This window comes from Ylistrum balloti, unplaced genomic scaffold, assembly GCF_031769215.1.
Source record: "Ylistrum balloti isolate Yb309-2 unplaced genomic scaffold, AGI_CSIRO_Ybal_v1 Utg370344, whole genome shotgun sequence".
NCBI classification, from domain to species: domain Eukaryota; kingdom Metazoa; phylum Mollusca; class Bivalvia; order Pectinida; family Pectinidae; genus Ylistrum; species Ylistrum balloti.
Window position 1 is genome coordinate 580,506 of NW_026782247.1, and position 21,030 is coordinate 601,535.

The 21,030-nt window shown below is 33.5% G+C and overlaps 1 protein-coding gene across 2 annotated transcripts in view; it reads right to left on the reverse strand.

Annotated features, from left to right (window-relative positions):
• Positions 1-14,736: 14,736 nt before the first annotated feature.
• Positions 14,737-21,030, reverse strand: part of LOC132553699 (atrial natriuretic peptide receptor 1-like) — a 144,373-nt gene continuing 138,079 nt past the window's right edge. For both annotated transcript variants that reach the window (XM_060217965.1, XM_060217964.1), the window contains one exon: positions 14,737-21,002. In XM_060217965.1, coding sequence (XP_060073948.1) covers positions 20,925-21,002 — 78 coding nt within the window. In that variant the 3' untranslated portion in view covers positions 14,737-20,924. The remainder of the gene's footprint in view (positions 21,003-21,030) is intronic.

A 21,030-nucleotide genomic window follows, 5' to 3' on the forward strand; every position in this document is an offset into this window, starting at 1 on the left:
TGCAGACAATCAGTTTGAGCAGTGCGAGATTCATATTCATTTACATTGGTTCTGTAGTGAACAGTCAAAGCCAACTGAGATTTATTTCAGCTCGAAGGTCAATCCCACTATATACCATACTAGACGGTGTCGTTGTTGTATACAATTCGAGATAAGGATTTTTGTTGAAAGAAAACCACAATAGCACAGAGCGCTTCTCTATCAATTTACAAAAAAAAAAAATAATAATAATAATAATAATAACTACTCCGAGCAGGGACTGGTACTCCTCTGTTCTTTAATCTTTATTTGAATAAGTTGTAACCTTCGACGTCTTACAATAACTTAGCTATCACCCGTCCTCCTTTTTTCCCTCCACGCTCTCTCTGAGCTACATATATGTGTGTATTAGTGATAAATTACGGCTCTCGGGAAATCGTAATTTATATCTATTAAATCGACGAATATTTTTTTACTTTTGTCTACCATTTTCTTTTAAATAATCTCTCTAACTTGCTCATGGATTAAATAAATAAAGCGTCATTTTTTCAGAACTCAAAGTAATAAGTAATAAACAAGGTCCAAATTGTTTATAAAAGAACAAACATTGGCTTCTACCTCAAACCTCGAGAAGCTTGGCTGACATCATATGTACATACACAACCATTAGTCTTCTTACTCTTACGAGTAAATTTATCTTCGGTTTCACACACTGACATAAATTTCCCCTTTTAAAACAATTTGCTTCAAGTACACAATGCTTTGGATTCCCCTTGCTGATAAGCCAATGCATTTTATTAAGATCTTCTTTAAGAGTGTAAACACTCGTGATGTGTAATGGTAATATTTTGATAGGAAATCAAACACAGTAAAAAAATTAAATAAACAAATCCAAAATTAAATTTTGAACAAGTCTATTCTGTCCTCCGCATTTCAAGTGATAATTCACACCCCGTTGTCCGGGTACTATTTAAGGCCTCTGCCCCGGAGTCATATATTCGGAGTTGACAGTGACACGGTTGCATGAAAAGTGCAATGATAAAGCTATCATTTTCAAACTTGGTAAATACAAACTTTTACTTTATATTCATTGTAGTGCTTACAGAATACTTAATGCAGGAAAATTTACATTTATCTTTGTTGATAACATGGTCATTGTTTGTATAAAGCTTTCGCTTAATATTAGTATGGTATGTTTAGACACGCGAGCTATTTATGTCATTTTAAGCCGTTTCTGGTAAGCCGGTCATTAACAATGATCGTAAATACTCGTTACGATGTTCGTAAATACTCGTTACTGCTCGTAAATACTCGTTACTATATTCGTAAATACTCGTTACAATGTTCGTAAGAGCTCGTATTTGAGCTTCTTTACCTGATCTCAATATCATATCTGACTGAGAGTAGAGCGGAATAAAACTAAAAAATAAAATTCATTAGTCATTCGGATATGTACATTTGTGTTACATATAGCTCATATATATGCTTTTCTTACAGAGAGAATACCTACGCTTTCTGTACCTGCTGTTTAACGGGTCGATTCGACACCGCATTTAAAGAAATCGTGCAAAATGGCGTACAACACATCGAACTGGTTTTCTTACGCTACAAGTCAGGAGAGTTACAGGACAGGGGCGATAACTACATATGGCAATAACATCAAGGTTACACAACACTGTTATTAATGAACTACATTAGAACAACTATTAACACCTGCCAGTTTCTACAACGAAAGATATAAATCAGCAACTTTAAGATTAATTGTCAATTACTATTTTGCCCTTTTATTCCTTTCATATAAATTCTATATAAATTCTGAATGAAAAATCATTGATATCGTCAACATGTTTCTATGGGAATTACACCTTAGATAAACATCAGTCATCAGCATACAGCTATCTCTATTCGTCCACCTGTTTTGTTGTTTGCCAAATAGAACCAAATGTCACTTACCGCTGAAATCACTTCAACCTTTGTGAATTATTATTTTTGAAAGTCTGACACAAGTTTCTGTACACATATAGGTATGCTATGCTTGATGATGTTGTTTGTGATTGTCTCAACTTAAAAAAAAATAACAGATGTCAATATTCTTAAATCTTAATTCACATTACGAAAAGACGTTACAATAAGAAGTAAGGTTTTCGAAAACGGCACAGAACATTCAGTGTTTACGAGTTAACGAGACCCGGGTATTCATTCTGGGTTAAGATTTCATAACCGCCATAACTAAAAGGCAGTTATAGGTTAATTAGATATTCAGGCTCAAAATCTACTAAGTTTATCTTAAACAAGTAGGATTGATAGGAAATAGTGTGATTTAGAAAATTCACGTGATCATCTTGTCACGTGGTAATTTTACCACGTGCCAGTACCGTCTATTGCATGTTCAGTAAACTACAAACTGATCACTTATGACTGACACCATTTAACTTAATGGTATAAATCTCGGTCACTAGGGGTTACCAGGAACACATTGTGTTGTTTATCAACCTTGAGACTCGTTTATATCCAGGTAGGGGTTAGAGTAAATCTATTTTCACAGACTTTATTACAGGTGAAAAATACCTACCTACTTATCCAATAAGTAGAACACCCTTAAGAAAGCATATGTTTACTCTGATGTTGCCCTGTCTGGTCGGGTATGATTGGACCATGTAGCTGTGCTTGAAAGCAATGACTACATCGTGGTATAAATAGTTCATGACCTGCTCTCGTAGGCACCGCATTTAGAAACTTATGGACACCTGGAGTACAGAGTACACAGTAAGGAATAGCCGTACTGGTCTATGATTCGTTCGTTATCATTTATCTCTCCTTATATACATATATATATAGCACTGATTGTTGACGGACTGGTGTGTGAAGTGGTGCTTGTAATATCGGGCGAGACATTTTGATGTCATGCGGCGGGCTTCCCGTATGTTGTTCAGTAAGATAACTACCAGCTACTACAAGGAAATCCTGCCACAAATTGAACATGACTGTTTACGAGGTGATATAGCATACTGATGGTCATTCATCGTAAGGTTACTCTCAGCCTTCGCTCATTTACCAAAACTTATGTCTTTGTCTGAACCATATGAAAATATTACTTGTATATCTATTGAACATCATTTTTTTTATATCAAATTCAAAATGGATAAAAACATAACCTGTTTGTTTCATTGCTGGATTTATCTCCCCCTGAACAGCCAGATTAATTTTGAATGATGTATGCCAACAAGATCAGTTAGGTAAAGTGTGTTGCCCAAGGACACGTTAGTGTTAGCACAGACCGACCCGTCAGTTTACTGACCATTTCTACACATTTCATTGTATTGTTTACATATCAAAGGATTCAAAATATGAATACCTCACACAGAATGAAGATGAAATAATTGTAATTATGAAATAACAGAAATAAAGAAATAAACAAATGGATCATGACGACGAGACAAATGAATGAGTATATATGTGAATACAATTAAAACAACAAACACACTCTGTCAAAGCATTGACGTAATTAGATTATCTAACTGATGTATCTAATTTCAGTCTATAGCAAATATACTGAGCCCCAAAAGTATGTCCTATTAAAGATACGTTTTCGTAAGAAATCAAAAACCGGAACTGAATTCTTTATTGATTTATTCAATAATTTGTTAAAATTGCAACTAAACAAAATGTGGTTAGATTTAAATTCATAAAATTTACTTTTTTTTCATTGTATATTAAAATGAAGGTAACCCTATGACAGGAAAATCACAAATCGGTCAATAATGTATGTGTCCGCCTTGGTTGTTCATACAGGCTGTGCAACATCCTCTTGTGGAATTGCTGACAGTCTGGAAGAATGCCTCGGGCAAATTGTTCCAGTTCTGGAGGAGTCTCTGTTCCAGCTGTGCCAACGTCAACGGAGCTCCGCCAGCAGCGATTCTTCTCCAAATTAAATTCCACACATGTTCTATCGGAGCCATTTCCGCTGAAAGAGACGGCCGAGGGAGGTATCCACATTATTCGGTGCAAGGAAACACACAGGTACTTGAGCAGTGTGGCGGTTCGCGTTGTCCTGCTAGTAAAACTGTAGTTGCGACTGTAAATAAGGGAATGACGTGAGGCCTCTACACCACTCCTGTTTCACGTTGATGGAAGACGTGAAGAGGTGTCCGGTATTGGTAAATGAAGGCACCCCATACCGCTGCCGCTGCCGACACCAATCTTTACGTCGACGCCATACCTGCAATCGGCCATCAGCATGGGAAAGACGGAATCGAGACCCGTCTGAGATGAGAACCACTCGCTGGTGCCAATGTCAACAAAACACCATCGGTGATTAAGCTTTCCCATTGAAGACGCTCCTGTCGATGGCGCTGAGTGAGAATAGGTCCTACGTAAGGACGTCAGTCTGTTAATGCCATGTTCACGTAGGCGACGCCGGGCAGTCGCGGCAGACATTATGCGTCTTCTAACTCTGATGGTAGCTGCTGATCTGTTTTCAGACTGCGTCCGGTTACGAAGGTGAGTTACCCGGATGTAGAGATCTTGGGCCTGAATTGAGCTGTCGCCTTGGTTTCCCCGTCCGGGAACAATCAGAAACAGATCCCGTATGTTGGAAGCGTTCAGCAAGTCTGATGATAGTGCTAACATGACATCACAAGTGGCGAAAGTACCTGCCTGCCAAACTTCCAAGATCCGTTCCTCTCTGCAACTGTGTTAATCGTGGCATCCAGTTCAGTGAGTATTATTCGCGCTACCTTCACTGAATGAATGCTTTTTTTTGGGACGGACCTCTTTATAAAGGACACGTCTCGCGAAAACTCACCTGTATAGATTACACACGTGATTGCACGTGCAGAATTCACGATTTTACACATTGAGCAGGTGTCGGTGTGAAGAGTGTCGTGAGTGAACAAAAAGCACACCATTTCATCATTTGTTCTCACAACTTTATATTATTGATATTATGGGTAAAATACAAAAGGTCACAACAAAAATCTTTCACGCTTTTTAGGGTGTTCAGTAAAATATCAGTCTATAGTAGATGTATCTAATTTCAGTCTATAGTAGATATATCTAATATCAGTGTATAGTAGATGTATCTAATTTCAGTCTATAGTAGATATATCTAATATCAGTGTATAGTAGATGTATCTAATTTCAGTCTATAGTAGATGTGTCTAATTTCAGTCTATAGTAGATATATCTAATTTCAGTCTATAGTAGTTGTATCTAATTTCAGTGTATAGTAGATATATCTAATTTCAGTCTATAGTAGATGTATCTAATTTCAGTCTATAGTAGATGTATCTAATTTCAGTCTATAGTAGATGTACCTAGTTTCAGTCTATAGTAGAAGTATCTAATATCAGTGTATAGTAGATATATCTAATTTCAGTCTATAGTAGATGTTTCTAATTTCAGTCTATAGTAGATATATCTAATTTCAGTTTATAGTAGATATATCTAATATCAGTCTATAGTAGATGTTTCTGATTTCAGTCTATAGTAGATATATCTAATTTCAGTCTATAGTAGATGTATCTAATTTCAGTGTATAGTAGATATATCTAATTTCAGTCTATAGTAGATGTATCTAATTTCAGTCTATAGTAGATAGATATATCTAATTTCAGTCTATAGTAGATATACCTAATTTCAGTCTATAGTAGATATATCTAATATCAGTGTATAGTAGATATATCTAATTTCAGTCTATAGTAGATGTTTCTGATTTCAGTCTATAGTAGATATATAGTTTAGATATATCTAATTTCAGTCTATAGTAGATGTTTCTGATTTCAGTCTATAGTAGATATATCTAATTTCAGTCTATAGTAGATGTATCTAATTTCAGTCTATAGTAGATATATCTAATTTCAGTGTATAGTAGATATATCTAATTTCAGTCTATAGTAGATGTTTCTGATTTCAGTCTATAGTAGTTATCTATATCTTAATGATGTGAGTCGACATCAATGGAGCTGTAGTTGTTATTATCATTCTATAAGCTTTTATTAAATGTAACGCAGATGTGTACTATTATACAACACGATAAGCTTATCTTAGAAAAGTACATTTGTACCAAATCATTACAAAAATAGATGTGACCAATTTACTGATTTGCCCTCCATACAGCACACCTGTGAGCACTATATGAAACTGTACCAAGATAAATATAACTTATTCATATCTGCCTGTAGATAAATTGTGTTTGAATTATAGCACTTCGTATAAATCATCATATCAATATATGATACAAAGACCTAGTTGACTGCAAATGTATTATAGAGTATAATAGTAATCGTTTATCAAAACTATGGTGTAAAAGATTTTAAAAAAATATTTTCTCACTTCGTTTTTCAATACTAACATGACGTTTTTCAATTTATATTATATATATAAACTATTATATATTTATACAATTTTTCAACATCATCATTTAACTTTACAAGATGTTTGTTGCAAAACCATATTTCTAATTCAAATTAAATACCAAGGGGACACATTTTAATTGGGTGTTTTACAGGATTTACCTTGCAATACAGACCTGCTTTTAGAATGCAGAGCGATGCGTTTCGGGAAAAAGAAATAAGAAGAAAACATCAACATGTCAACACAATTGTAATCCAACTCAAATGCATTCAATAAACTAAGGCAAATATAGGAACAAAAGAAAGATTTACACGGACAACTCCTGAAAAAGTACAAGGATTATAAGGTCACATGTTCCGAAAGAGAAAGCGTCTTCTGCTTTATCTATTATACCTGGCCTTCAAACCTTGTTCATTACAAGAATATTATCGCTGTTTTTTTGTCCTGTCACGATCCTTTCTTTATTATGTATCCATGACGTGGAATAACCTGACAGATATCACGACGTAATAATGTTATATTTAGAAACAAACTGTAAATATCAATGTTAAGTTTACAAAAACTTAAAACCAATATTTATCAATATCCTTCATGGCACTCACAGAAAACATCATGGTCTGTTTGTATTGGTACACAATCTTTGATAACGCCATCTGCTGTCGTAGCGATACAAAAGCACAACCAACGAACTGAACTGCATTTTGCAGTTGCCTCATTTTTACCTTAGTGTCTGATGCAATATCGTTATTGGATCTGTTGTCGTCATTCTAGTTACAGATTAAATTTTACATATACCATATCATGCTGGTATTATCAATGAACTGGTTCTTATGGTTTTAAAGTAAATATAATGGAATGGTAGACATTTATTTATCTTACCGTATTTTCGGTATTCTGTATATATCACCAAAACTTTAAATTCAGAGTGTGGATGTTCTACAATATGAACTTTGTACAAAGTTATATGTGAAATCGATATGGCAACAGAACTATTTACTGTTGACGTATATCAAAGTAAGTATAAATCAATATATGTTATTTACTTGATTGACTCATTAAATCTTGTATAATTATTTTGATTATTTTTTTTCATATCTGCGCATAATGATGAAAGTGAAGGAATATGACTTACCTTAACGTTGGTAGTTTTATTTCAACAGCGAAAATTACGAATATCGACATAACACATATCTTAACCAATACAGAATACAAACTATCAACACAGCTGTCTAAAACGCTACATTTCATTACTGCATACAATGCGATAAAAAAAAAACAATAGATTAAAAGATATTTATCATTAACAGGAAATAGAAAGACCTGAAATATATTCATATCTAATGTAGATCTAGGAAATAAATAACCAGCACGTGTTCCACATGCTGCATAAGACCTTTTTAGAGATAGTATATGTTTAAAGAGTATAGATGTCAACTGTTCGTGCCGCATGCTTAGTCGACGGACAGGAATACCTTATCTTACAAATACTCACGACATTAGACGCCAATGTTGTTCATTTGATACACAGTATATTAACCGTTATTATAGAGGTTAGATTAAAGAATAATTCAAGCAGAAAAATGATTTCGTCTTAGCTTGAATTACAAAATAATTAACTATATTTCTCGTTATCTCCTCGTAATTTTGCAGGAATTTTCGTGTGAATATTTCTTTTGTTCATATTTTGCCCTAGTTTTTTTTTTATTGAATTTGAGTTTGGATTATAATTCTGTTCACATGTTCGAAATTTCTCTTTTCACACTAATATAGCTACCATAGCTATCTTGACTACCAACCATGGCTTTGAGACTTGCACTATGTAGTGTAAAGTGCTAAATATATGCGTTGTTTTTCTATTTGAGCGGTGTATGATGGAAAATCACTGTTATTACCTTACTACTTTTAAAAATATACTCACAATCAAATGCTTGTAACAATCGTCCCTAATCGTGTAACAGATATTATACCTTGCATAACCAGTGATTAGTTCGTGTACATTTCTGTTTACTAGATAAACATGTGTTTACCTGTACATCAGGCTTTCTGCTGGTATCGCCCACCGTGTGGTCAGGTATTTAGATAACAGCACATGGTCACTATTCAAAGTATGTCCCGTGTTTTGTAACATTTTCAGTTATATGATTCACGCACATGAGCCGGTCATTTGGCCTTATTTCTACAACATGTGTTACTCACGAGGGTTGAAGTCAGGGTAACCTCAGAGCTTGATATTTCTAACACGTTTTATTATATTTCATGTCATCTTCAAGCGCTTATCCGATGTTAGGGTTAAGGGTCAAATGCCATTGAATGTCATGTCGGTATATTTACTGCGCGGCAGATTGATAAGCTGGCCACTTAAAGGATATCAAAACGTTTTGCTTATTTCATTCATCAAACCTTAACTTTATGTACAAAAAAAGAAAACCTAAAAAAATCATTAAAAAATTAATAATAATAAAAAGATAACAAAAGCAAAAAGTATCATTTAAATAGTAGAACATACTGTGGGTCTTTATAGCGAATTCGTACTCGTAGCTGACTAAGAAAATAATGAAATATGATTTATATTTAGATTCAAATTCAGTGACAATCTTGTAAAATGTGCACAAAACAAAAACAGCCCAAAAAGTAAAAGATTTCGTTCAGCGTTCCGGAAGGGTAAACGTTATATTATATTATATGTTACCATTATATCTTCATGTAATGTTGAAATTCAATAGGCAAGCATCAGGTTATTATGATCAAAAAATAAAATAAAACGTAATTTAATACACTAAACCTTGATATGCAAGAAATGTTTGCTGTGACAAAAATTGACAAATTATCAAGAAACAGATTTGTGACGAAATACTGGACTTGAATCGCAAATTGTATTTGTTAGCGTTCCCATCTGTTGAAATAAAAGTATTTTAGGTACATAGACACTTGTTATAAGACGGACTTGGGTATTTAAAGATAGCTTAAGTGGTCTTCTAATACGGAACAACCTGTCGTGAGAACCTCTGTCTGTTATTTCATACGTCCTTAATCCACAACGGTATTAGTCTGCTATTGTACAAGGTTGTCATTACCTATAAACGTGTGCTACACATGTAACTAAATATCGGTTTATATACAATTTTTAAAGAATATCAAACAAATTTCAATGGGAATTATGCAAAATAATATGTAGTAAATCATGACATTTGAATATAATTCGAAAACGTTTTAAAAATTCAAATTTATACCTGCTGGTATTATTTGAAATTGTTTTATATTGTATGATTTTTATCAAAGAAGTATCACATATGATAACCTTCAACATTGCTAGAGCCTATTAGGTCGTCATACAACTAACGAAAACACTTGTGTTTCTGATTCTGAGCAAAGATAACTAATCTTCAAACATGTCGGAAGAAAATTTGTCCAAAGAAAATTTGTTGAATCCTGTTTATCGCATAAATATCCTACTATCAATGTAGCAACACCAATTAAGTCTTAAATGAGTTTCCGTTGCAGATGAGAATTTATTAAATATCTTTGAAGTGGTCATTTATGGCGACAATAAAAACTTTGAGTCGCGTTTCATAAAAATTCCTATGCAACGAAAACTAATTCAATGTATTGATATCATAAATTTCAGAAAAGTGCCATTTTGCATGTTTTTAATTCAGAATGACAAAATCAAACGGACGCAGCCACTTTGTTCAATTTTCATAACATCTTTGTCCATATTGACATCAAAATCGGTTTCTGACTGACGCAATCAATGAAAACGACGTATGGTATATTCCATTAATGACATCAACACAGAATATTTCACGTCTTAATTCACTTGGTAACAGGATATTGTGATGATTGGTATTGCGTATTTGTAAGATGACCTTGGAGATATAGTTTTCCCAATCTGTTTTTATTGTGTAATTTCATGTCTATTGTGCAACTCGCAATAAACAATAGAGAGCACATGGCTAGAAACTAGGATGGAAGAATTTACTTACATTGTATTTAGCCAAGGGACTGGCACCCTTTTCTTTCTTTACTCACTACCAGATATAAAACGCTTATGAATCCGCATTTAAGATATTCATTCACGTCGAACATAAACATGTGTTTTACATGTAAATTAAAACAGAAGTTACTTACCTTATGTGCCTGCACACGACGAGCAGCTATCGGACGGGTCTTCGAAGGCGATGTGGTAGCTGTCCACGTGAATTACTCCCTAAATACAAACGTTATACAACTCAATAGGATGTCCCAGCACGTTATGTACACTTTAATGTCAAACCTAATTATTTCAGGCTTGTTAGCATAACACAGTGAAAATTTCAAAATAATTTCGAGCATTGTTGACAAAACAAAATGTGTCCGTTGTAGTATCATGTTTTGTCTGTGAAAAATACTGGGAATTAATGAATTTGTATTTTCTTGACATGAGAAACTCCCTTCAGATTTTAAGTTTTAATAAAAAAAATATAATAATATATTATTTCACTAAACTGATTATGCTTGGTAGACGCGAGAAGGCTGTCGTTTTCATCTTGTATCGACATCTTCATCGCACAAAATGGCAAACGCAGCATTGTCATTACCTTTTATAGTCATCCCAAGTGAAGACAAAAAAAAATCAGGTATAATAGGAATGGAAGTGATCACCTAAGATAGTACTGAAATACAAGACTGATCCGCGTATCATTCGGAATAAAAACGTTGAAGAAATATATAGTAGTGTGGAGTAAAGCTGACCAAACTTGATACAACACAGGTCCCGGTGTTTTGAGCAATGTTAGCATACATTTTCATCTAAAAAAAATCATATTTTCGCCCTTGTATATCTTATTATTGACCATGTTAAAAAAATAATGATTTAATTTCTTTAATATCAAAAGAATGTCAATTTGTTTTACAGGTCCACCGACCATAAAAGTGGATGAAGAAGGTAAATATTCTCCAACCATGACAACAAAACAAACCAATACAATCTCATCATCAAGATCTACTTGATAAAAGTAAGTATAAATGCGTAAACATAGAAAAAAATATTAATAATCTGAAATGTTATTTCAGCAAATAACTGTGAACTTTTGAACTTATTTAACTAATTGACAGTATATGGACAACACTTACGAGCCTTGATGAAAGGTGACAAGGCATTTAAGATCGCTAGCGATTAGAACGTTGTACAGGTAAGCACAAAATTCATACGCGCGAAGACTCTGTACTCATGGTCAGTGTATTCAATGTTTTAGCAGCTTGATTCAGATTTTTGAAATTATATAAATTTTCCCTTTTCAAAACAATTTGTAATTTTTTTATATAATTTAGACAATTTCAAAATTATTCATTAAAATATACCACTCACACTCTGTTTTTCTTATAATTCCATAATTGTCTTTTTCTTTTCTGTATAAAACAATATATTTAGATGCTCATGCCGGTGATGAGACTTTTGATTTATGTTGTGCCCACGGCTACAACAATATATACACCTGAACTTGGAGGTGAGAAACCGAGGATCTTGGTATTATTGTGTGTCAAGTGTGGACAACTGGAACATTTTTTTTTATTTCGAGAAGATGATTCGCTTTAAAATACTTAAATCGTGTATAACAATTTGTGAATATAACGATCTATCACATTAAAATTTTGAAAAAAATAATAGGATTGAGTTATGGATATCAAACTTCAGCTGAGATTTTTCTGAAATGATCTCGAGATATTTCTTATCGAGTTATTTTTCGCGCCAACGTGTTATCCAATACGGCCACCATTTTAAAACCGTACTTAATATTTCTCAAGTTCCAGTAGTGCCGTTAAGCTGAGAATAGGCTGAAGAGTCAAGGAACAGAAGTTGATAAAGTGTTGCTATTTTTTTGCCTCGTCAAAACTGTGTCATAGCCATCATGGTGGCAATTTTTGTAGCATGGTTTTAGAAATTATGACTTCCCTGAACAACACATATTTCAACCTTCCTCTCGTGTCCCACATTTCAAATTCATCTAAAACGTGGCTGAAAGTAGACACGGGGTGGTAGCTACCAGGTGTTGTTATTTTCTCTGTCAATCCGATAAGCGATATCGCCGTCATTTTGAAAAACAAATTTCAAATTTCTTATCCATTTTCACTTGTGTCATTGAGCTGTGATTTTGTGGAAGTATTAGTAAGTTGATATAAAGAGTGAGTTTTGTCTTTAATACTAAGAATGTACAAGCGACACACATGTGAATAACACCTTTCAGTATAGAATTAAAGTATGAGAGAGTAGAGCCGGAAAATGAAGAAAACTGCATCATACAGATGTTTTGTCCTTCTAGGACTGTCAGTGATAACCATAATCCAATTTCAATAAAACTAGGGCAGAGTATGGACAAAATAATGATTAAAGGACTCCTGAAAGACTACAAGGAGTATAAAACCAGGTGTTCTGGAAGAGTAAGCGTCTTCTTCTTCAACAACATCCACCAAGTAAACGTTTGTCAATCAAAGAAAATAAGGTGACGATGTCAAATAAATCCATGTGTTACAAATTTGTCGGTCAGTAGACGACTTCTTACACGAAAATCACGGTAATGGAAACAACCGACCCTTGAGTATAGCAACAATTGCGACATGTAAACAGGGGATGCAGAATTGTTACTATCTAGAAATAGAAAATTCACGACAGGGGGACTGCAATTATCACGTTTATCATACAGCTTAATCGAAAGTTGTCCATGCTAGTTTCATTGTAGTAGGAGACGGCTGATTTAGAACAGTGCGTCGTGTCTTTGATTTCTAATTCTGGTTTGTGTATACGATAGACGTGGTCAGGTAATTTCTTGTTATTTAAATGTTATAAGATCGGTCAAAAGCTCTTAGGAGTTTTTAAAATCCACATAATATTTGTTTCGTTTAAATAGACAGTATCATAATTAGACTGTAAGCCGGATTGGTAGTACTAAGAATGATGGTTAGTAGTTTCGACAAAGAGTTGGCTGAAGAGCTAGAGGAGTCAACATTAGACCATTGTTTATATGGATTCTTGTGAAGTTTGCGAATCAAATATAAACGGGGAAGGTCCGTATCCTTATCACTAATAGGCAGTCTCAACGAGTGTAATACCAATGCATCACTAGCCAGTACTTTCTTTTTGGAAAGAAAGATTGCATTATGTATTGGTGATGTTTCTTTTGTCATCAAGCATGCCTATCTCTTTTTGTATGCATGGAATGTAATACATTAAATACCATATCTGTTATGTAAATCTTGACGTACGGATTTAATGTCAGGAAGGAGCAAAGCTGACAACAATAATACATAATACAATTGATGATTATTATCCCGTCATAATTATCGACAATTAGTTTTCGCAAAATTGTCGCGATCGTAAAATTCGCAAATAAATCACGAAAAAAAAGTATTACACCTTTCTGTAGTCGGATTTGACATCGAGTCTGTTATGATGTTTACAGGACGTACTTGATATTTTATTCAGGGGTCTGTTCCCATTATCGCGAGTAATCAGGTGACGGGCAAACTCATTACACAGGGTTTCTGGAAATGCGGGTTAATGAAAATTAATATGAACTTTTATGGTCGTCGTATTGATCTCATTTAGACATATTCTACTTCTTTGTGCGATATGACGCTGGACGTATTGGATGATCGTTAGTTTGTCTGATGGTTCTGTCCTTGTATACCTTGTTCTCGTTTGAGAACGAGACATTACTTACTCGGATTGTCCAAGGTTTACATGGCGAGTGTCGCCGATGAAGCAGAAGACGCTTATTTTTTCGGTACATCTGGTTTTATTTTCCTTGACCTTTTTCAGATATCGCCTTGTAACCTTTCTTTTGTCCATATTTACCCTCGTTTTATTGAATCTTAGGTTAGATTATGATCATGTTGACATATTGGTATTCTCTTGTTTTCTTTCGTCACTTTTGTTTACATAGGTAAAAATGTCTTTGTTGACATTCAGTCTCACTTTTGTCCCTGTAAGTATTTATTGATTATTTGTACCTTGTTTTTATTATTTTGTGAAGATGATGTATGCTCTTTTTTGTCACTCTGTATTGAATGTGGATTTGGATTATGGTGAGGTGTTTATATTTTCTTGATGTCTGCGGTCTTCGAAGTTTTCTGTTTCCTGCATGCCACCTGTAAATTCATTCGAATAGTGTCACGATTAAGATACACACGTTCCACTGGTTTTGTTGTAAACATGAAGTTCCGAAATTGATTACATGCATCGACTTTTGGGCTAAGTACGTCCTCCTGCTCTGTAATATGTTATATTTCGACCATCCCTTAGTTCCTCCTAACAGTCAACAAGTTTGGCCTTTATCTTTATTTATCATTGAAGTGTTGTACAATCATACATGTTGTGCGAAGTGATATTGAATATCAAAGCAAACTAGATAAAGAACAAACGCTTTATTCAGAATTGTAATATAATTTATCATAGTTGAAACATAAATGTACAATACTAATTCAAAAGTTCATATAATTATTCAACTGGACAAAATATGGATTATAATTGTATTTCATAGCAATCAACTAAGAAATATCTCGCTAACAAAAATGCTTCTTTTACAGTCGTAAAGAATACTACTTCGAGTTATAGTCATCGTAATACCTTTGAACTTACATTATTGATAATGTCAAATAATCATCACATTATTATACCAATATTTTGATCCTCTAGGCTGATTTTAGTGACAACCTGTGTTCATGTATATATTGTGTATACAGATACATGTATGGACCTGACAGATTATGTTAACTAGACTCGATCAATCTATTCTTTATATGAAATTATTAATTTTAGATTAACTCTAAACTTTAAATTATCAACTTATCTCTACCATGTTCAACAAGTACGTTAATGGTTCGTTGTGCAAGATCTAATGAGCTGAAATATCTAATATCGAAATGCAAGCCTATTATGTGCGCTGGCGAAGATAATCTGTGTCCGGATTTCATAGGAACTTTGACCTGTAGTAATAAAAGTTGCGTATGGCAACATATCACGTGACGTTTCACGTGATGAGCATAAACACTCACACGCATGTATATATATATATATATTTCCCATGTATTTTACTAACAAAAAATATTTTAAGGCAAATAACTCGCAATGCGCGGTCACAGGGTCACACAAAAGGAAATAATACCAGAAAGATAAAGACGTGCAATGCAGGTTATGTTCGCGAGATGACGTCAATAGTTAAAGTATTATTTAAATTTCCAGTGCAGTTTGAGAGGTTAAAATCTGGTACGTATTCAGTTGTGAATAATTGAAGGTAATCAACATCAAGAAAAATATTCACAAAAATTAAAATCGATAAATACAGTATAGGAAGACCTCTTCCATTTTCAATATCCGTGGGTGGACTTATGACGTCATCATATAACGTTTAAGTGCATAAAGGTATACTTGTGAGGTGTGATAACAAGAGTTAAGTTTTCTGAACCTTAAACTATAATTACAACTTGGCTTGGTAGTTTATAAAACACTACATTCTAAAATACACAAATAAATCACAAAACTATATTCTAACTGTATTTGCTCATATACAAGTTAAAATAGGAAAAAGAAATCTTACAAACACAATGGAACACTTCTAGCCTTGATATAAACATCATAATTCATCATTAACTTATATAGATATGAAATCAAATCGTATATCAATTGTTTTAATTATAACAAAAATATTTCCCTATGCTACCTATGGTTAAAGAACAAGTCAATTGATTTCTCGCAATCAGCAGGAAAGTTTAAAGAGGAGAAAGTTTAAAAAATAACTATCAATTATCAATTAATGCATAAAAATAATGAATATTAAAAAAAAAATGAAATCTAACATTTTTCACGTTGATGTGAATATTGATATTAATAGTGTTTCCCACGCTCGTTGTAATACTGATGACAGCAGTTAGCCCACATGGCAGTACAGATCAATTAATTCTTGGAACTCTGGTGTGAAAACAATACTATGCTCACGCACCTGAAATGAGACGTTTATTTTTCTCTTCCTCAGTACATTTAATGGAGTGGTGACAGCTTTACCTATTCTGTAACCATGCAAATATTGAGGAAAATTCAGCAATCGACCAGTCATAAAATAATATTACTGTGACCTATTTTGTCAAGTTTTGACATGTTATTTCAACTTTTTTCTTGAAATCTGATTTTAGCGGGGAAACATAAATATAATGATTTACATTTTGTATACAAAAAATTAATTTCATTTTTTACTTAATTAAACCTGACTATATATAATGCAACTAACCTGAATGTATCCTTCGAAGAATGGCCGTAAGCTTACCCAAATCAAAACTCCCTTTCAGTATAGAAACAATATTTAGAATTAAATGTGATATGAATTCAAATGAATATTGAGGTTTTTGGATGTAAGATTACATTTGCTACGAAATAAAGAGTTAAAAACACGACTGTATTTTTCTTCTAGAAAGCTATAAGTAAAGATAAAATAAAAGAAAATACCAACTTGTCAACATAGTCATAATTCAAACTCGAAACATCTTGGCCAAAATATTTACACCGAGACTCCTGCAAAACGTACAATAAGTATAATACCAGGAGTTTCGGAAGAGTAAGCAATTCTTGTCCCATCGACGACACCCGCCATGTACACCTTGGTTGATGACAGTAAGTAATGTATTACATGTATGATTAGAAAGATGAGAACTTTTCAAAATTTGGTTACATGCAGATGTTAATCAACATGAACTTCAAAAACATGAAGTGGTCCATGCTTTCACAAATAATATTGTTATCCTTTTTTCTCCTAGGCACATATACATTTTACTTTATCCATTAAACATCTTGTTTTCGGCCATAAATGTTTCGATTATTTTTTTCGCAAATAAAATATGATGTAATCTGGAAATCCGTTGGTTTGCAAACAATTGGTTCATTGTTTTCATGCCGGCGGGTAATCAATTTCATTAAAATACTTCTCTTGAAATTTGGTTACATTCAAATTTTACCACGAAGTTACAGTAGTCTTCATTTGAGAATTGTTCGTTGTCTACATGATACTCGCCTGAGTGCTTTTTGAAGTTAGCGTGATTTTATTTCCCACTTCGAATCTATTATGTATTTAACACAGAATTTGGTATACATGTATTAGATCGTTATAACATCTTTAACATTAGATATCTTCTACTCATTTTGACACGCTGCATTGATCACGTGGATTGACCAAAATCTACACGGCGGATGTTGTCAACAAAAATCATCAGGAACATTTTTGAAAAAAAAAACATTTCAAAGACCTTCGTACAAAACTTGTTTTTAGATCTGTTTTTGTTCTGGTCTATTATTAAACCAGAGTTTAAATTAAGTTTCCCTTGATATGTCGGCATTTACGATGTTTTTTGTTTTTGTTTTCGTTTATTGAATCTATGTTGTTACAGCTAAAATATTGAATGCATGAAATACACATCAGGTGATTAATGGTTTAATTGGATTACACACAGTACATAAAAGACAAATAAAAATGGAAATAAAAATATCAAGCAAGGAAGTATTTGGAAGAATTGGACAAAACAGCAGTGTTAAGGTGTCGCAGAAAAAATAACAAAAAACAAAGGAAGTCAATCAAATTATAATAGCTAACAGTTGATAAATGTATACAATGGTTTTTGTATTTTATATGTTTCAAAAAGCAAGACTAACCCATGGGAGGCAGCGTGGACTTTGGGGAGTATAATAAAACTAAATCCCGTTCATTGCATTGTAAACTAATTACAAGTTTGTTAAAATTACACATGATCATGAGTGTTGTTGTAACATTTGAATTCACAGTTTTTTGCCTACACGATGTCGTACACTCAAAAGATGTCCTGGCCTGACATGTATTAAGACTCTCACTCTCTTGATTATATTCTGTACCATAATTCCAACTCTATAACACAAATGTGACAACGATTTGTTAATATTATCTTAAACTGATACTTTTGCAATTAAAACATCAGTGAGTTCGTATTTTTTGATATTTTGTTGAAGCCGTTTTGCAAAAAATAAATTTGAGAAAAAAATATTTTATTTAACCAAGTTATTGTATAGCTACAACTACAAATATGCTTTCTATCTTTAAGGCAATTGTGATGCAAGTGCACATGAATAGGGTCAAATGATAATTAACAGTCAATATGGTCCAGACATTGGAATAGGACATTGGATAACCGTAGATAGTAAAAATCATAGGTACTTACCAAAACCATATCAACATTGGATTATTTAAAACGAAAACATTTCTATGCAAATGTTGTTAATATAGTGGTGTTATGGAAGCTTATGAAAATGGCTTCAGCATATATATATATTTTTTTCTTCCAGAAAGTTTGAATTTTTTCTGGAAAAATATCGAGCACAAAAAGAAATATCTTGACTAATTCAATTGAGTCATTAGACGGACATATCAATTATACGTATATAACAACATGACATTTATATAATATATGAATGTTATATATATGCTCATATTTTTGAACAACAACTACAATACATTATCAGAGACATCACTATATTTCTATATTATCACAAACCGCAGTAGTTAAAACAAAACATGATAATATTCCACAAAACAAAACTTCATTGGTCAGTGTATATAATATACTTTTCCGATAGACCCTTCGTTTCATTACAAATCCATGTCCGTTGTACTGTCCTTCCTAAGAAAAGTTCTTTCTGGTTTCATTTTATCCAGGAGATATTCCAACCACATTCATTATCACATGCTGTTTCTCAGAACAACATAGAATAACAGAGCCAATGTACAACGAGTTTTCATTGGTCAGTTCCCAATTATCAGTCTTCAATTAATTATAACAAACCTGTCGTAGATACATTTTTGCAGTACGTTATACACATGAATCACTTTTAACATGTCAAAGACACATCCTGGAGGCATTTTCCAGCAGTTAATATTCAACAATGTCCACGAATATGACATTGATTTGGAATCATAGAGATAACGTCTGATATATTTCAGTTGCATGTTGTAAAGCATTGCCACACATTTGATCCGTATAACACGAATCCAAACGTGAATTTTCCAATTCTTTGTTTTACCTGCCTGCTTAGTTCCCTGTTAATATTTTTGTCCATTCTCATTGCTTTGTGGTCTGTTAAGACATACAATTCTTAACGGATAACCGGTCACCAAACACTTTTCAGGTAGTCGGGTGTAGCCGGGAGATAAACCGGTAACCAAACACTTTTCAGGCAATCGGGTTTAGCCGGGAGATAACTGATCACCAGACAATATTTAGGCAGTCGGGTTTAGCCGGGAAATAACCGGTCACCAGACCATATTTAGGCATTCGGTTAAGCAGATAAATATTCCAGGAATATGAATTTAAATCACACATTCAGTTGTTCTTGACCCTAAATATTTGCCTTCTTGTCGTTCCTCTGTTACAATAGTTTTGTAATATTGATACGGTTTAGTCCCCAAACAGAACAACTTTCCAATCCGGAAACCACTTAACTACACTCTAATTCATCACTGGTAATGTTCTCCGCAGAATTGTAAAATGGAACTTTGGACGTGGATCTCCGTAGCTCCAATAAGGTCCTCAGTCATGTCATTATTATCACTAATTTAAACAACACTATTCCTCATTCAATTTAAATAGGGACATCATTCTCTCCCACGGCACACATTAGCTCTCCCTCCTTCAGATATGACATGTACTTATATGCTATAGACTATAAAATATCAAAGTTGAAAATATTTTGTTTAAGACGTTTCAACCATTTGAAACAACCCTAAACATTTCCATTATTTATCAGTATCGTGCTTATTTTGATTTTCGAAAACCGTTAAGCTATATTATGTGTATATCACACACATACACACATATATCTATGTTTATAACCATTCTCTTGATACATATGTTTTAATGGACACGTGTTCTTCTGTCTAATGGACTAGCATTTCTCCTTGGTCTATAAGCAAAATAATTCGCGCAAAGTATCCTTTTTATATTATTTACATCTGATAAAAAACTTTGTCAAATATTGTCAAACATATAGAGTCAATATAACAATAAATTTGACGTTTAGTAATACACCAACAACTGACAAAATAATATAAAGTAATTCTTAACAACATTGCAACCATTAACACGAAAACACTTGTAAATATTGGAAGGCCGTTAGGAATAATAAATTACATGGTATATTTGAAATTCCGCTTCCGGTTTGGTTTACTGATTAACTGATTTGAATGGCTTTGAAAACGTCAAGCCCATTAAGTGTAACACATCGAACACTTATCAACATTTATCCTATCTGTATCCCTAGCAGATGTCACCATTAATGTTTAACAATCCTTTTGAATTGTTATATGTCATCCTGTCGAGCAGATTATGTGTCCTGGCTCCTCATTAGTTGATGTGCTTTAAGATATGTATTTCCATTGGTTGATAACAGCCACATGTCATCATAAGTCAACATCTGTAAATTTAATCTTCGTAATTTTAGTGGTCAACCTACGTATCACAACAGTAAGGAGCATTTCCAGAAACACGCATGCAACAAGGGTTTCTATGGGTTAAGTGCTCTGTATCGTACACTGTCATTGGCTTATCTAAATGATGCTCTCCTTGTCTTGACTAGTCTGGACTCGTTCTCCTTTGAGCCAGTAGGTGATCACAGTTCCCTTACCCTGGAAAGCAAAGAAAAAAGCATAAAAC